Source organism: Triticum urartu, chromosome 2A, assembly GCF_056163025.1.
Source record: "Triticum urartu cultivar PI428250 chromosome 2A, HENAU_Tu73, whole genome shotgun sequence".
NCBI classification, from domain to species: Eukaryota; Viridiplantae; Streptophyta; class Magnoliopsida; order Poales; family Poaceae; genus Triticum; species Triticum urartu.
This window is the reverse complement of record NC_141874.1, coordinates 343,613,331-343,632,146: the sequence shown is the minus strand read 5'-3', so window position 1 is coordinate 343,632,146 and position 18,816 is coordinate 343,613,331. Positions and strand designations below refer to the sequence as shown.

The 18,816-nt window shown below is 44.3% G+C and overlaps 1 protein-coding gene across 1 annotated transcript; it reads left to right on the top strand.

Annotated features, from left to right (window-relative positions):
• The first annotated feature begins 14,673 nt into the window (after positions 1-14,673).
• Positions 14,674-15,765, top strand: LOC147985041 (uncharacterized). Its single transcript, XM_087541377.1, has one exon. It carries the CDS (start codon positions 14,674-14,676, stop codon positions 15,763-15,765), a length of 1,092 nt encoding a protein of 363 aa, XP_087397503.1.
• Positions 15,766-18,816: the final 3,051 nt, after the last annotated feature.

The following is an 18,816-nucleotide window of genomic DNA, read 5'->3' as shown; positions in this document are numbered from 1 at the left end:
AAGCGTGCGGACCCTACGGTTCGAGAACAATGTAGACATGACCGAGACACGTCTCTGGTCAATAACCAATAGCGGGACCTGGATGCCCATATTGGCTCCTACATATTCTACGAAGATCTTTATCGGTCAGACCGCATAACAACATACGTTTGTTCCCTTTGTCATCGGTATGTTACTTGCCCGAGATTCGATCATCGGTATCCAATACCTAGTTCAATCTCATTACCGGCAAGTCTCTTTACTCGTTTCGTAATACATCATCTCGCAACTAACTCATTAGTTGTAATGCTTGCAAGGCTTATGTGATGTGCATTACCGAGAGGGCCCAGAGATACCTCTCCGACAATCGGAGTGACAAATCCTAATCTTGAAATACGCCAACCCAACATGTACCTTTGGAGACACCTGTAGAGCACCTTTATAATCACCCAGTTACGTTGTGACGTTTGGTAGCACACAAAGTGTTCCTCCGGCAAACGGGAGTTGCATAATCTCATAGTCATAGGAACATGTATAAGTCATGAAGAAAGCAATAGCAACATATTAAACGATCGGGTGCTAAGCTAACGGAATGGGTCATGTCAATCAGATCATTCATCTAATGATGTGATCCCGTTAATCAAATAACAACTCTTTGTTCATGGTTAGGAAACATAACCATCTTTGATTAACGAGCTAGTCAAGTAGAGGCATACCAGTGACACTCTGTTTGTCTATGTATTCACACATGTATTATGTTTCCTGGTTAATACAATTCTAGCATGAATAATAAACATTTATCATGATATAAGGAAATAAATAATAACTTTATTATTGCCTCTAGGGCATAGTTCCTTCAGTCTCCCACTTGCACTAGAGTCAATAATCTAGTTCACATCGCCATGTGATTTAACAGCAATAGTTCACATCACCATGTGATTAACACCCATAGTTCACATCGATATGTGATCAACACCCAAAGGGTTTACTAGAGTCAGTAATCTAGTTTCACATCGCTATGTGATTAACACCCAAAGAGTACTAAGGTGTGATCATGTTTTGCTTGTGAGATAATTTTAGTCAACGGGTCTGTCACATTCAGATCCGTAAGTATTTTGCGAATTTCTATGTCAACAATGCTCTGCACGGAGCTACTCTAGCTTATTGCTCCCACTTTCAATATGTATCTAGATCGAGACTTAGAGTCATCCAGATCTGTGTCAAAACTTGCATCGACGTAACCTTTTACGACGAACCTTTTTGTCACCTCCATAATTGAGAAATATTTCCTTATTCCACTAAGGATAATTTTGACCGCTGTCCAGTGATCTACTCTTAGATCACTATCGTACTCCCTTGCTTAACACAGTGTAGGGTATACAATAGATCTGGTACATAGCATGACATACTTTATAGAACCTATGGATGAGGCATAGGGAATGACTTCCATTTTATTTCTATATTCTGCCGTGGTCGAGCTTTGAGTCTTACTCAATTTCACACCTTGTAACACAGGCAAGAACTCTTTCTTTGATTGTTCCATTTTGAACTACTTCAAAATCTTGTCAAGGTTTGTACTTATTGAAAAAACTTATCAAGCGTCTTGATCTATCTCTATAGATCTTGATGCTCAATATGTAAGCAGCTTCACCGAGGTCTTTCTTTGAAAAACTCCTTTCAAACACTCCTTTATGCTTTGCAGAATAATTCTACATTATCTCTGATCAACAATATGTCATTCACATATACTTATCAGAAATGTTGTAGTGCTCCCACTCACTTTCTAGTAAATACAGGCTTCACCGAAAGTCTGTATAAAACTATATGCTTTGATCAACTTATCAAAGCGTATATTCCAACTCCGAGATGCTTGCACCAGTCCATAAATGGATCGCTGGAGCTTGCATATTTTTTTAGCACCTTTAGGATTGACAAAACCTTCTTGTTGCATCACATACAACTCTTCTTTAATAAATCCATTAAGGAATGCAGTTTTGTTTATCCATTTGCCAGATTTCATAAAATGCGGCAATTCCTAACATGATTCGGACAGACTTAAGCATAGATATGAGTGAGAAACTCTCATTGTAGTCAACACCTTGAACTTGTCGAAAACTTTTGCGACAATTCTAGCTTTGTAGATAGTAACACTACTATCAGTGTTCGTCTTCCTCTTGAAGATCCATTTATTATCAATGGCTTGCCGATCATCGGGCAAGTCCACCAAAGTCCACACTTTGTTCTCATACATGGATCCTATCTCAGATTTCATGGCATCAAGCCATTTATCGGAATCTGGGCTCATCATCGCTTCCTCATAGTTCGTAGGTTCGTCATGGTCAAGTAACATGACCTCCAGAATAGGATTACCGTACCACTCTGGTGCGGATCTCACTCTGGTTGACCTACGAGGTTTGGTAGTAACTTGATCCGAAGTTACATGATCATCATCATTATCTTCCTCACTAATTGGTGCAGGAGTCACAGGAACAGATTTCTGTGATGAACTACTTTCCAATTATGGAGCAGGTACAGTTACCTCATCAAGTTCTACTTTCCTCCCACTCACTTCTTTCGAGAGAAACTCCTTCTCTAGAAAGGATCCATTCTTAGCAACGAATGTCTTGCCTTCGGATCTGTGATAGAAGGTGTACCCAACTGTCTCCTTTGGGTATCTTATGAAGACATATTTCTCCGATTTGGGTTTGAGCTTATTAGGATGAAACTTTTTCATATAAGCATCGCAACCCCAAACTTTAAGAAACGACAACTTTGGTTTCTTGCCAAACCACAGTTCATAAGGCGTCGTCTCAATGGATTTTGATGGTGCCCTATTTAACGTGAATGCAGCTGTCTCTAATGCATGACCCCAAAACGATAGTGGTAAATCGGTAAGAAACATCATAGATTGTACTATATCCAATAAAGTACAGTTATGATGTTCGGACACACCATTATGCTGTGGTGTTCCAGGTGGCATGAATTTGTGAAACTATTCCACTTTGTTTTAATTGAAGACCAAACTCGTAACTCAAATATTCGTCTCCGCGATCAGATCGTGGAAACCTTATCTTCTTGTCACGATGATTTTCCACTTCACTCTGAAATTCTTTGAACTGTTCAAATGTTTCAGACTTATGTTTCATCAAGTAGATATCTCCATATCTGCTCAAATCATCTGTGAAGGTCAGAAAATAATGATACCTGCTGCAAGCCTTAATATTCATCGGACCACATACATCAGTATGTATGATTTCCAACAAATCTGTTGCTTGTTTCATTGTTCCGGAGAACGGCGTTTTAGTCATCTTGCCCATAAGGCATGGTTCGCAAGCATCAAGTGATTCATAATCAAGTGATTCCAAAAGCCCATCAGCATGGAGTTTCTTCATGCGCTTTACTCCAATATGACCTAAACGGCAGTGCCACAAATAAGTTGCGTTATCATTATTAACTTTGCATCTTTTGGTTTCAATATTATGAATATGTGTATCACTATGATCGAGATCCAATGAACTTGTTTCATTGGGTGTATGACCATCGAAGGTTTTATTCATGTAAACAGAACAACAATTATTCTCTGATTTTAATGAATAACCGTATTGCAATAAACATGATCAAATCATATTCATGCTCAACGCAAAAACCAAATAATACTTATTTAGGTTCAACACTAATCCCGAAAGTATAGGGGAGTGTGTGATGATGATCATATCAATCTTGGAACTACTTCCAACACACATCGTCACTTCACCCTTAACTAGTCTCTGTTTATTCTGCAACTCCTGTTTCGAGTTACTACTCTTAGCAACTGAACCAGTATCAAATACCGAGGGGTTGCTATAAACACTAGTAAAGCACACATCAATAACATGTATATCCAATATACCTTTGTTCACTTTGCCATCCTTCTTATCCGCCAATCACTTGGGGTAGTTCCGCTTCCAGTGACCAGTCCCTTTGCAGTAGAAACACTTAGTCTCAGGTTTAGGACCAGACTTGGGCTTCTTCACTTGAGCAGCAATTTGCTTGCTGTTCTTCTTGAAGTTCCCCTTCTTCCCTCTGCCCTTTTCTTGAAACTAGTGGTCTTGTCTACCATCAACACTTGATGTTTTTCTCGATTTCTACCTTCATCAATTTCCGCATTACGAAGAGCTTGGGAATCGTTTCCGTTATCCCTTGCATATCATAGTTCATCACGAAGTTCTACTAACTTGGTGATGGTGACTAGAGAATTCTGTCAATCACCATCTTATCTGGAAGATTAACTCCCACTTGATTCAAGCGATTGTAGTACTCAGACAATCTGAGCACATGCTCACTAGTTGAGCGATTCTCCTCCATCTTTTAGCTATAGAACTTGCTGGAGACTTCATATCTCTCAACTCGGGTATTTTCTTGAAATATTAACTTCAACTTCTGGAACATCTCATATGCTCCATGACGTTCAAAACGTCTTTGAAGTCCCGATTCTAAGCCGTTAAGCATGGTGCACTTAAACTATCAAGTAGTCATCATATTGAGCTAGGCAAACGTTCATAACGTCTGCATCTGCTCCTGCAATAGGTCTGTCACCTAGCGGTGCATCAAGGACATAATTCTTCTGTGCAGCAATGAGGATAAACCTCAGATCATGGATTCAATCCGCATCATTGCTACTAACATCTTTCAACACAATTTTCTCTAGGAACATATCAAAATAAACATATGAAAGCAACAACGCGAGCTATTGATCTACAACATAGATATGCTAATACTACTAGGACTAAGTTCATGATAAATTAAAGTTCAATTAATCATATTACTTAAGAACTCCCACTTAGATAGACATCCCTCTAATCTTCTAAGTGATCACATGATCCATATCAACTAAACCATGTCCGATCATCACGTGAGATGGAGTAGTTTCAATGGTGAACATCACTATGTTGATCATATCTACTATATGATTCACGCTCGACCTTTCGGTCTCCGTGTTCCGAGGCCATATCTGTATATGCTTGGCTCGTCAAGTATAACCTGAGTATTCCACGTGTGCAACTGTTTTGCACCCGTTGTATTTGAACGTAGAGCCTATCACACCCGATCATCACGTGGTGTCTCAGCATGAAGAACTTTCGCAATGGTGCATACTCAGGGAGAACACTTCTTGATAATTAGTGAGAGATCATCTTAAAATGCTACCGTCAATCAAAGCAAGATAAGATGCATAAAAGATAAACATCACATGCAATCAATATAAGTGATATGATATGGCCATCATCATCTTGTGCTTGTGATCTCCATCTTCGAAGCACCGTCATGATCACCATCGTCACCGGCGCGACACCTTGATCTCCATCATAGCATCGTTGTCGTCTCGCCAATCTTATGCTTCTACGACTATCGCTGCCGCTTAGTGATAAAGTAAAACATTACAAGGCGATTGCATTGCATACAATAAAGCGACAACCATATGGCTCCTGCCAGTTGCCGATAACTCGGTTACAAAACATGATCATCTCATACAATAAAATTTAGCATCATTTCTTGACCATATCACATCACAACATGCCCTGCAAAAACAAGTTAGACGTCCTCTACTTTGTTGTTGCAAATTTTACGTGGCTGCTACGGGCTTAGCAAGAACCAATCTTACCTACGCATCAAAACCATAACGATAGTTTGTCAAGTTGGTGTTGTTTTAACCTTCGCAAGGACCGGGCGTAGCCACACTCGGTTCAACTAAAGTTGGAGAAACTGTCACCCGCTAGCCACCTTTGTGCAAAGCACGTCGGGAGAACCGGTCTCGCGTAAGCGTATGCGTAATGTCGGTCCGGGCCGCTTCGTCCAACAATATCGCCGAACCAAAGTATGACTTATATCGCCCACAACTCACTTGTGTTCTACTCGTGCATATAACATCAACACATAAAACCTAGGCTCGGACGCCACTGTTGGGATTCGTAGTAATTTCAAAAAAATTCCTACGCACACGCAAGATCATGGTGATGCACAGCAACGAGAGGGGAGAGTGTGATCTACGTACCCTTGTAGATCGACAACGGAAGCGTTAGCACAGCGTGGTTGATGTAGTCGTACGTCTTCATGGCCCGACCGATCCAAGCACCGTTACTCCGGCACCTCCGAATTCTTGGCACACGTTCAGCTCGATGACGATCCCCGGGCTCCGATCCAGCAAAGCTTCGGGGATGAGTTCCGTCAGCACGACGGCGTGGTGACGATCTTGATGTTCAACCGTCGCAGGGCTTCGCCTAAGCACCGCTACAATATGACCGAGGTGTAATATCGTGGAGGGAGGGCACCGCACACGGTTAAGGAACGATCACGAAGATCAACTTGTGTGTCATGGGGTGCCCCCCTGCCCCCGTATATAAAGGAGCAAGGGGGAGGGGGCGGCCGGCCTAGGAGGGGCGCGCCAAGGGGAGTCCTACTCCCATCGGGAGTAGGACTCCCTCCTTCCTTGTTGGAGTAGGAGAAGGGGAAAGAGGGGAGAGAAAGAAGGAAAAGGGGGCTGCGCCCCTTGTCCAATTCGGACCAGAGGGGGGGCACAGGCCTCCTTCCTTTTGGCCTCTCTCCTCTATTCCCGTATGGCCCAATAAGGCCCATATACTCCCCGGCGAATTCCCGTAACTCTCCGGTACTCCGAAAAATACCCGAATCACTCGGAACCTTTCCGATGTCCGAATATAGTCGTCCAATATATCGATCTTTATGTCTCGACCATTTCGAGACTCCTCGTCATGTCCCCGATCCCATCCGGGACTCCGAACTCCTTCGGTACATCAAAACTCATAAACTCATAATATAATTGTCATCGAAACCTTAAGCGTGCGGACCCTACGGTTCGAGAACAATGTAGACATGACCGAGACACGTCTCTGGTCAATAACCAATAGCGGGACCTGGATGCCCATATTGGCTCCTACATATTCTACGAAGATCTTTATCGGTCAGACCGCATAACAACATACGTTTGTTCCCTTTGTCATCGGTATGTTACTTGCCCGAGATTCGATCGTCGGTATCCAATACCTAGTTCAATCTCGTTACCGGCAAGTCTCTTTACTCGTTCCGTAATACATCATCTCGCAACTAACTCATTAGTTGTACTGCTTGCAAGGCTTATGTGATGTGCATTACCGAGAGGGCCCAGAGATACCTCTCCGACAATCGGAGTGACAAATCCTAATCTCGAAATACGCCAACCCAACATGTACCTTTGGAGACACCTGTAGAGCACCTTTATAATCACCCAGTTACGTTGTGACGTTTGGTAGCACACAAAGTGTTCCTCCAGCAAACGGGAGTTGCATAATCTCATAGTCATAGGAACATGTATAAGTCATGAAGAAAGCAATAGCAACATACTAAACGATCGGGTGCTAAGCTAACGGAATGGGTCATGTCAATCAGATCATTCATCTAATGATGTGATCCCGTTAATCAAATAACAACTCTTTGTTCATGGTTAGGAAACATAACCATCTTTGATTAACGAGCTAGTCAAGTAGAGGCATACTAGTGACACTCTGTTTGTCTATGTATTCACACATGTATTATGTTTCCTGGTTAATACGATTCTAGCATGAATAATAAACATTTATCATGATATAAGGAAATAAATAATAACTTTATTATTGCCTCTAGGGCATATTTCCTTCAGTATCGTCCTTAGTTGTCTGTGGATCGTGTATCTTTTCTTATGTACTCGAGGATCTAGCACATGTGTGACTTATTCGTGTTGGTTTAGTGTTTCCTCTTGTGTTTCCCCTTGTGTTTTCCCTCGTTTCCCTCCTCGTGTTCTTCGTGTTCATCGCGGGATCCGCTCCTTTCGTGAAAGATCGGTCGATTATGGTTCCACCCTACATCACAACTTTTGAACATAACTTGAAACTCTAAAGGACTAGACACTAAGACTAGCAACTAGACACGACGATGCAACCGCAAATTCAACAATGCAAAACCCTAAAAAGATTATGCAAAGGCTCAGATTGGTTCGAATATGATGAACTAACCCTAATTTTTTTGGCTTTTTCGTGGACTATAGGTATGAAGAACAGACTCGATCTAAACTATGAAAAACTATAAAATCTTTCCGAGCAACCTGGAAATCTGATACCACTTGATAGAGGCGAGGGTCCCGATCTTTCGATGAGATGGTGGCTATTGTTTTGGGGGAAGTCGATTTTGACGATATGACTACGAACGTGCGAGGACATCGCGCCTTAGAAATCGCTAAACCAACTCCGAGAGGTTATTGACCACGCCGGAGCACGATCAACCTGACCACGAAGGTCTGTTTCCTGCAGGCAAACAAAGAATAAGAAAGAAACTAAGATTGCAATCTGGATATTGCGAATATAAGAGGAAAGCTTTATTGATAAAAGGTGGGGTTCTGTGACGCCTTTGTCTGGTTGTTGAACACAAATGAAGTATGCGAAGTTGCAGCTATGACAAACTTTAATCTAAACAAAACCCAAAGTCTGAATGACGCCCTAAGGGCTGTATATATGGAGGAAGAGGGGGGAATTTCGTGGCCCTTGGAGGAGGGGTCCGAAACCAACCCTGACTCTTGTTTCCCCACACATACGGACTCTAAAAACATCCTATACATAAGTATTTCGAAAATACATGGGCTTGGCCCAATAATAAGGTGACGTAGCACCTAGAATAGCCCCTGGACGAAATTTATGAAGTGGCATATTGTATATTTCGTCCAAGGCTTCATGCACTCCTTATGGTGGCTTCAAAGTCCTGAAATCATCACTTGTAACTCCGTTCTGGCTCCCCTTGCGCATGCCATCATCTCCATGCTTGATCTTGCTCCAGTGTTCATCCGTCTTATCCATGCCAGGCCCTTCATTTGTAAGCAAAACAAATGTATCCAATTTAGGCAGCATCATATTCTCATGAACATTAGAATCATTACCAAGAAACGAAAGTACCTGATAATTTAATTGGCGTGCGCGAGCTCTAGTAATTGGTCCAGTATGTATAGCAGCAGGGGCTGTGGGTGTAACAATGGTATTGATGTCCTCATCACCTTGTTCAGCAACCGGAATGTCTATCGCCTCTTTCTTTACCATCTGTAATAGTACAAGTATAGAACCCTGGTTCATCATTCTTTATTTGGTGCTTATGTAATTCTTAAACATATGTACCTGTGAATCGAATAATGCATTGGTTGTTTGAACCTGATGGATATGAATAAAGCTATAGCCTACTTTCAAGTTTAAATTAGGTACAATTTTAAATAGCAACAATTAAATTAGGGCGAAATTACAGTGTGCAGGTCATTACGGCGCACACGGTTAATAAAGCACAGCGTGTGCGATGTACATCATAATCCAACACGGTTAACGGAGAGGGAACGTGTGTAACAATGCACATAGTTGTCATTTGCAAAGCGTGTGTGATGTCAGACACTATCACATATGGTGCGGGAAAACTAAGTGTGTGTGATTGTCTACCTATCGTACACGGTTCATAATCATGAACTTTTTGTGATGTGCCAGGCATCGTAAAACTCCTGTGCCTGGAAAGCTCTTGTGCCTGGAATCTGCCTGGTTTTAGGTAAAACCACAAAACTCCGACTGCGATGGCAATGCGAGCACAAACGAGTAGCATGGAGAAGCGTTTGGGATATTCGAGATATCGGAAATGGTTATATAGGGACGACTGTATGCATCAAGGCTCCCTATCCCCGACGGTTTCTGGGTCGTGTGGGAAGGACCCCCCTATCACCGTCACTCACTAGGCGACGGTTCCAAATGTCATCGCGGAAAGGGGTTAAAAACCGTTTGTATAGCACCGATGCATACCAGTGTATGGTGGAGACTCTCCCTCACCGATGTTTTGACTGTCATGTATGGAGCCCCGACAGACTTAAAGTCAACACGAAATGTCGTTTAATTCTCTTTATAGAAAATCTGGGGCACTCAATATTTCCTACATATTCTAACACAAGTCATGCTTAAATTCACAGAAAAATCCGGCATGACCTTTGCTAAAATAGGACATATCGAGCGCCTGAAATTTGTAGGAACGGAAATGAATCAACACTCCGGCAAAACATAGGCCACTTGGATTTTTCCTGCGATACAAATATGTCCCTTCTCTCATATATTTGAATCAATTATCATAAGCATTCGCACCCGAGCATTTCAATATATCTTATAACCTGAACATTTCATTTGGTTAAGAAGCATAACTAAATACCCTAGTTCTACTCTATTCAACACCGAGGAGTAGAGAAGGAGTAGGTGTACTTTTAGCTCACCGACTCGGGTGTAGAGGAAGTAGAGGTAGCTCGGATGATGATCACTTCAAGGAGACACGACTCTACAAAGCCTGCATATTCCACTGAGTAAAATTTTAATTAGATCATCAAATCTCATATAGCATTCTTTGATGATAAAGTGATAATGGCATAAATTCAACTAGTTCTATTAATTCAACTAGTTCGACTAAGCACTTACTAAAAATAAACTAGTTCCATTAATTTTCTTACTAAAAATAAACTAGTTCTATAGTAAAACTTTCTATTACTAAAACTATTTCTATACCTAATTACAAACTTGTAGAGGAAGGGAGGAGGGACGAAGGGAGGGAGGGAGGCGGGAGGGAGGGAGGAGAGAGGGAGGAGGCCGAGATGGCGGCAGATGGAGGGGGAGGAAAGGATGGAGGAGGGGTGGCGTATGGAGGTGGGGCAGTGACTGGAGGGGGAGAGAGGAGGGGGAGGAGGGCCGCCGGAGGGAGGAGAGAAGGGGGAGGAGGAGGAGATAGAGAGGATACCCTGGGGGCGACGGCAATGCGGCGGTGGGGGAGGGGCGAACGTCGACGGCGGCGGCGGCGGAATGCGAGAGTGAGAGTGAGAGGGGTGCGCGGCCGGTTGGAGAAGATAGGATTGGCTTAGCAGCAATGCGCTTTGGGATAAAGCGCTACCGCTAAACACCATAGCAGTAGCGCATTTCACTAGAGAAGCGCTACTGCTATCCCAATAGCAGCAGGGCCTTGTGGGAAAAAGCGCTACTGCTAGGGCTAAGCATACAAAAAACATCAAAAATACATTGGTCATCAGTGATCTTTTTGTGTAGAATCTAAATTATCAATAGGAATCTTCCCCGGTTTGCGAAGATTCCTATTGCGACCACAGATCCTACACATAGAGTTCAATGAAGACCAAGTGGTTGTGATGGTTTGAGAAGTAACATATTTAAGGTGGTAAACACCCTGTTTGCGGAGCGAGGTGGGACTAAATTAGTTGCAAATGAGTGGACTAAACATAGCACCAGCGAGGGTGGGCGAAAAGCACTGCTGCTAAGTTCAATAGCAGTAGCGCTACTAGAGAACCGGTGCTACTACTAAACCTACTCCGGTGGCAACGTCGTGGCATTTGTAGTAGTAGCGCTTTCTTTTCTAACGCGCTACTGCTACGTGTGTAGTAGCAGCGCGGTTTTTTACGCGCGCTACTGCTAAGTAGCAGCAGCGCCTTATTTTAAACCGCGTTGCTGGTAAGATTCTGTGTATAAGGTTTTCCCTAGTAGTGCAAGGCACAGGAGGGCTCTTCCTTTTCATTGACGAGATGCCGAGTCGACGTGATCAGGCTGCTTCCAGTGGATAGTTGTGGTTGTTAGCCCTCAGCTTCTTAAAATGTGCTAGGTGTTACTATGTTAAGTATGTAGATATGGACGATATGGTTGTTGGCCCTCAGCCTCTTAAAATGTGATAGTTGTTACTACGTTAATGATGCGGAGCATCCTATGGACATCACCATGTCAAGAGTCCATTTGGCAAGTGACACGTGCCACATCTACTTCATACATACAAAGGTGAATCATCTCCTTTACACGTGTCCACTTGTACCTCTCGAGGATGGTATACTACTTGACCCCTCTCTCGTATGCATACGTAGGTGTGAGCGGAGCTACACATTCATCGAGGAGGAGTCCAAGAAGAAGAGAACATCTACACCATCCAAGAGGGAAGCCTGAAAGCGGAGAAGGAAGCGCCAAGAAGAAGGCAGCAGCTCCCAGGCAACCCCATGCGCACGGGCCCCTCCGACCCCGTGCCCACGGGCCTCCCAGGCTGGCGGTCCTGAAGCCCCCGTGCGCACGGGCGTGTACCGTGCCCACGGGACCCCCATGTCCACGGGCCCAACGGACCCCGTGCGCACGGGCCCTTGCGTCAGGTCTCTGGATACTCCGTGTGCACAGGCTCCACTTACCCCATGCACACGGGGCCACCTGTGTGTTGCTGCGGGCTTTGCCCATGTAATCCCCATTTCGTCCCTGCTTACCCCTTCATCCCTTGGACCTATATATACTCCTTCATCTCCTCCATTTAGACCTAGCTAAGAATAGATCTAAACACTAGAGCTTAGCTCATGTATCTCCCCTTGTGGGATTCCTCTTGAGAGAGAGACACTCCATTGGAGTTCAAGGCTTCCATTGGAGAAGATCCCTAGTGGATGAAGACCCCTCTTGAGGGAAGGATCTATCTAGATCATCAAGTCCTCATCTCCTTTATAGGATTTGGGATGAACTCTACCATGTATCTTATTTCCCTTTGATTGTTCATGTAACTTGTGGATCTTGTGTGTTTGATTGTCTAGTGGATGTGTGATTTGGACTTGTTCTTGAGTGTTCCTCTTGTTTTCCCTCTTGTGTTCATCTTGTTCTTGGGGATTCCCCCTCCAATTCGTGAAAGATCTCCACTTAGGGTTCCACCCTACACCATTTTGGTATCATGAGCCAAGGTTTCTCACGAAATTGGAGCCCCCTCTTTGTTTTCTAGCCTAGTTTTGTTGATTTCGTCCTAAATTCGAAAATTTCCCCACCAAAAATAGCCCCAATTTTTTTTTGTGATTTGTTGGTTTTGATGATGTTTTGTTGGATTTGATCCATGGATTTTCTTAGTTTCAAGTGGATCTATCTTTTCTCCACCTTCCCTTACCTTCCATCCTTCGATTTTGACCCCAATTTCGAGATTACCCACGGATCCGGAGCAGTTCGTCCGCTCACAGAGCACCCCGTGCACACGGGCCATTGGGACCCCGTGTGCACGGGTCAGACAGACCCCGTGCGCGCAACCCTTCTAGTGCGCTTCGGCCACTGTCCCTTCGACCTCCCACCCTCCCATACCACCACCATACCCCCAGCTACACCAAAGCAACGAGATCCATCCATTTGGAGCCCAGATCGGGAAGAAATCCGCCAAACCCGTGTGTCCCAGGTGACCACGTGCCCTCGGTGTGTGTACCGTGCGCACGGCACCCCGTGCCCACGGGCCCTAGACCCTGTGCGCACGCCCCCCCCCCCCTACAGCAGCCGCGAGTACTTCACCATTTCGCCCATAACTTCCACATCCGGAGTCCGATTTTCGCGTTCTTTAGCTCGATGAGTAGCTATGGACATCCCCCATCCACATAGATAGGCTCCAACACCATTTGACTCCATCAACATTTTGACATTTTGGCATCTTTGCCTAGGCCTTCCACCATATCATTCGCAAAACCACCATAGCCTTCCGCAACCTAACCCTTTTTGCTCCATTTAGCATTTGTGGTTGTTTGAGTGGTGACTTGAGTCTCTTAAGGTGTTTCGGCTACTTAGGGACGGTTGTTTCTTCATCATCCATCACCACCACTTCCACATTGCCATCTTCACTACCACCATTTGACTTTTGCCCTTGAGATTTTGAGTTCGTGGTTTTTACCGTTTCCTAAGGTGTTTCGGCTACTTAGGGACGAATCTCCATCATATTGGTATCTACATCAAGAACACCGCCACTCGCCATCTTCAAGGACGGTAACCTCGACGACACCATTGTACATTCCCCTTGCAATTGCATTGATAACCCCGAGCCCCTTTTGCGTCACTTGCCTATCGAGACTAGCCATTTGAGTATTGCCGGCAACGTTACTTGTGCACATTAGTGATCTACACCTTCCATTGCATACATACCATATCATATTGGTATCATCATATCATCTCTTGTGCCACAAGATTGTTCCCGCATATACACAATTGCTATCTTGGTTTGTGCATTTCGCATAGTGGCCATATCAAAAAAAAGAATAAGCTTTTAAGCAAAAGAAAAGAGAGTAAAGAGCTTGTAAGCAAGTGCCATAGCATCATACCACATTGCGCATAAGATTGTCATATCCGATCATCTTGGATCACCTTGAGAAGAACAACGGGAACATCATACACATAGCATACTTGAGATAGAAAGCTCATACATTTTGCATCTTATAGGTTGTGCACAAGTGTCGTATCCGCCTATTGAGCAATCGTGCTAGCATCTCTCTTGAGTTGTGCAACACGAGCATTTTTCGGGGATTCCACATTTTGTGCTCATTCCTTGGTTGCACGACCCCATTTATCTATCCGTATGTGTGTTTTCGTGTGCCACATATTGCTATTGGTCTACTTGTTTCACTTTGCGAATTTTTGAATCTTTTCCAACATTATTGACTCTTGCTAACACTTTGCATCAAATTTTTGTGCCACTATCCTCACCAAGCTCCTCCTTAAGCTTTACTTGATAGGTGTGAGTGAACAAGTCCGGTACCAATTCCACTATTCTTTCATCTCACGTTGAGTGATACGAGATACATCCTCAACTTTGGGAAAAGGTAGCTTGGTATTGTTTATCTCATTTCCTACTCACCTTTGCTCGAGTTTTGTGATGGATAGGCAAGGCATTTCACCTCCGGTCTACAACCATGACGACGAGTTCGATGCTATGAAGAACGTCATCGACGCCAACATGGACAAGCAAATGGAGGAGCTCAAGGCCCTCATCAAGAACCGCAAGCGGTCTTCCTCATCTTTGAGAAGACGCTCAAGTGCAAAGAATTTCGTGCTACCATCTCCGGCAAGTACACACAAGCATCGACATCGACAAGACCATGAAGAGCGACCTACTAGACGAGAGTTGGCTTATCTGCCACCCCCGTGCACACGGGCCCTCAACCCACGTGCACATGGGACCCCGTGCACACGGCCTACAGCACCCCCGTGCGCATGGGCCATACAGTACAACAACATCGACTACAAGGCTACGGCTTCTTCAACACCTTTGGCATCTTCGCCAAGTGACTTCACGGCATCTTCGCCTTTGGACGTACGACATCTTCGCCTACTCCACGAGCTCAAGTCCACTACTCCCTCGAGCTACTACGACCTCGACACCAACCACAAGATTCCTTTCTATGGGACTCTAGAACCCGAGGAGTATCTCGAGTGGGAGCGTTTGATGGACGACTACCTCAAGCTACATCAAGTCCCTCCCGAAGATCAAGTGAAGTGTGGTGCCTCAAGAAACTTCCACGACTACGCGTCCACATGGTGGCTTCACACACCTTCGGAGAGCTACGACATGAGTTGGCCCAAGACGAAGAGAGTTTTGCGGCGAGAGTTCGTGCCTCCAGCCTACACGGAACAACTTCTATGCCAATTGATGAACACCATCCAAGGATCCAAGTCCATCGACGAGTACTTCAAGGAGATGAAGCATGCCTTGCGACGTGCCGGCGTGGATGACCCCATGTCAATGAAGTTCCACTTCATGATGGGATTGAACAACGACATCTCCAAGCCTATCTTCCTCGAGAACTACAAGTCCCTCGACGACAACTACATTGGTGCTCTCATGGCGGAACAAGAACTCATGACGGCCAAGGCTTCTCCACCCCAAGCACACTTCTCGAAGACCAATCTCCAACACGACGAGCATGAGGCTAGTACCACCACGATGTCCAAGCCCGACGAGCTCTAGGACGATGCTCCCAAGTTCGACTTCACCGCCATCCCTCTTTGTGGCATTGATGATGTCGAGTCTCCTATGACTCTTTTTCAAAACGGTGCGGTGACGAGTTCAACTACGGAGACCTTCAACAACCAAGCTTTGGAGGCGAGCGACACGGTGGCGAGCAAGGATGATGCTTCCATCTTAGGAGGCGAGAGTGATGATGTGCCATCTTCGGCCTTCATCCATGGCGACGGCGATGAGATGGTTGAGTATGTCACCTCGACCACGGCGACGCATGATGACTTGAGTGACTTTTGCCACCATATTGAGAGTGAGAGTGACTTCACCACTAGCCCCATATATGATGTGCTTCCACAATTCCCATGTGAGGAGAGCCACAACCCCCACCTCTTGAGTGAGAAGAGTGACTCCACCATATGTGAGTTTGAGTGCACCTATTGTGAGGGAGTGAGTGAACCACCACATAGAGAGAGTGAGGTAGTTGATAGGGCATGTGAGGCCACTTTCAACACTAACAACTTGACCTCTATCTCTATTGTGTCTTCTCATTTGGTGCTAGGTCCCATATATGATGACACGCCGATTCACGATGACTACGTCCTACCTTTGGACAAGACGATGGCCATAGTGGAATATGATGCACCCCCCCACATGGTTCCATCAAGTTGATGATGATGATGACCACCATTTGGTCTTTACCACCTCACCTACACCACTTGAGTAGAATGACAAAGGTAATATAGGTGAAGGTGATGCTCTTGTCCCACTAGTGGACTATCATGACATTGATTGCTTGCATGACGTTGATCAACCTATTTCCATGCTTCATGCTAGTGTGACTTCCCCATGCGATGATTTACCCATTTATGATTAGTATGATGATTGCCATGTGGAGTCTATTAGTTGTGATGCCATGTTACATAGGATTTCTTGTGCTAATTCTCTCGGTCACATCATGTTTGCCAATCCGCTTGACTTGTCATATGCTATGCATGAGATCGACCACATGTCATATTTGCAATCTCTTCATAGTGACTATGCATATGCCATTAAGATTAACCCAATTTGCACTTATGGCATAGATGACAAGCCCATGGTTATTGGCATTTGTTTTTCTTGTGATGATATTGATATGCTACCTTTGCATTATTTATCTCATATGCCATGCCATAACCATCTACCTACGGATATGCATTGTTTTGGATGTTGTCCATTTTCTCCATATGACGTTTCCAACATTGCTCATGAGGAGACCCCCATAGTTTCCTCATACATTTTAGGAGATTTTGATTCATCCCATCCATTGCATGATCCTTATACTTGTATGCTCAATTTGCATCCCCATCATGTTATACATAATAACTATTCTTTCATGATGGATGACATGTTCTTATACCATGCATCAAATTTCTTTGAGCGATGCTTATCTTGTGCTAACTCTCACGTGCACATACACATCATGATGGATGATGTGTACATTTACCACACACACAATTTCTTTCGTTTGTGTCTCCTTTGTGTAGGTACCCATGAATTCTTGTCAACCTCGCAATCCCACGAGTTGACAAAACGAGCTCTAGAGAGCAACGATGACGTGGGATCCCATGGATTGTCTTTCCCACCGCTCTCTTCGCGCATTTCTTCTACATGGCCCTCCCTTGGCTATGGGTTATTATCCATTACCTATTCTATGCCCATCTTGCCATGTTCACTTTGCATGATATGTTCATTACGATGCCTTTGCCATGCATTCGTGACCCATGCTTTGCATTACACATGATGATTGATTCTCATACTTGTATGTGTATTTGCAAGCTTGGTGGAGACATTGCTTGTTATTGCCATGTTTGCTTTGTGCCCCATACCTATGATGATACTTTCATCTTGCTTTGTGTTTGTGCTTGTGATATGCCATGTGCATTGCCTATGCTTATTATTTGCTCACATGACATGATTGCCATGATTTCCTCTAGTATGTTGCATCTTCGCACTACTAGCTTGCACGACTTGATTCTTATGATTGCTTGCCTTATTGCATCACCGATGATTCATACTTGCTCACTTCATGCGGTTGATGACAACCATTTACATGCTTTGCATATGATTGTTATTGCTTCTTGTCATATATCTCCATGTGTTTCCTCTCTCATGCTAGATGATTTGCCATGTATTGAGTGCAATTATGCCTTTAGTCTTGATAATGAGTTTGCCCCCATAGCATTCTCACGTATATTTGGAGATTTTGACATATTCCTTATGAAGCATGCTTGTCTTACCTCTTTGCACCATATACCTAGTGCCATGAATATTGCCATTGTTGCATCATATTCTTCACGCACTTGTGCTTCTAATGATTATGTGCAAGAGAAGAGAACCATCATGATGGATGATGTGTTTATCTACCATGTGCATATGTTCTTTCTTTTGTTGTGTGCATGTGTAGGATACTTGGACTTCGTGTAAACTTCCACGTCACGTGAGTTGACAATCTGAGCTCTTGAGAGCGAACCACCTTCTACCATGATGATTCTACATCACACTTGCTTGTACTTTGGCATTGTGAAGGACGCACAAGAACATGCTTTCAAGGTGATATCCTTCTCTTTTGAGAACCCCCAAACCATGAGCATGCATATTGTGGATTGAGGGAGTCCTGCATATGCATATTGACATACTTACATTAGACTCATGCGATATTATTTGATCCTCTGTTCGGCTTTTCTTTGTGAACACCGAACAAAGCATCAGGGGCTACTGTCTATGCGGTAATATTTCTAGTACATTTTAAAACACTTACCTCAAAGCATGTTAGAAGGCTGGCATAGGCTTCAGTCAATCCGCTCTTGGCGGACTGAACCTTCTGGATCACCGCACTCATGATAGTGCGATGCTCCTCGTCGATGGAAGCGCTGTGAAGCGCTTCCAGCAGATTGTCCGGTGCCTCTGGATGGACAGAGGTCACCGGCACAGGCGTTTTGCCCCTCTTAGAAGGAGGCCGCCTACTCGAGCCCGGAACCGCTGGAGGGTCCGGCACGGTGTTCGGCTGAGGGCCAAACT

Coding starts and splice junctions, on each gene's coding strand:
- LOC147985041 (XM_087541377.1), top strand. CDS start 14,674: ATGGATAGGCAAGGCATTTCACCTCCGGTCTACAACCATGACGACGAG.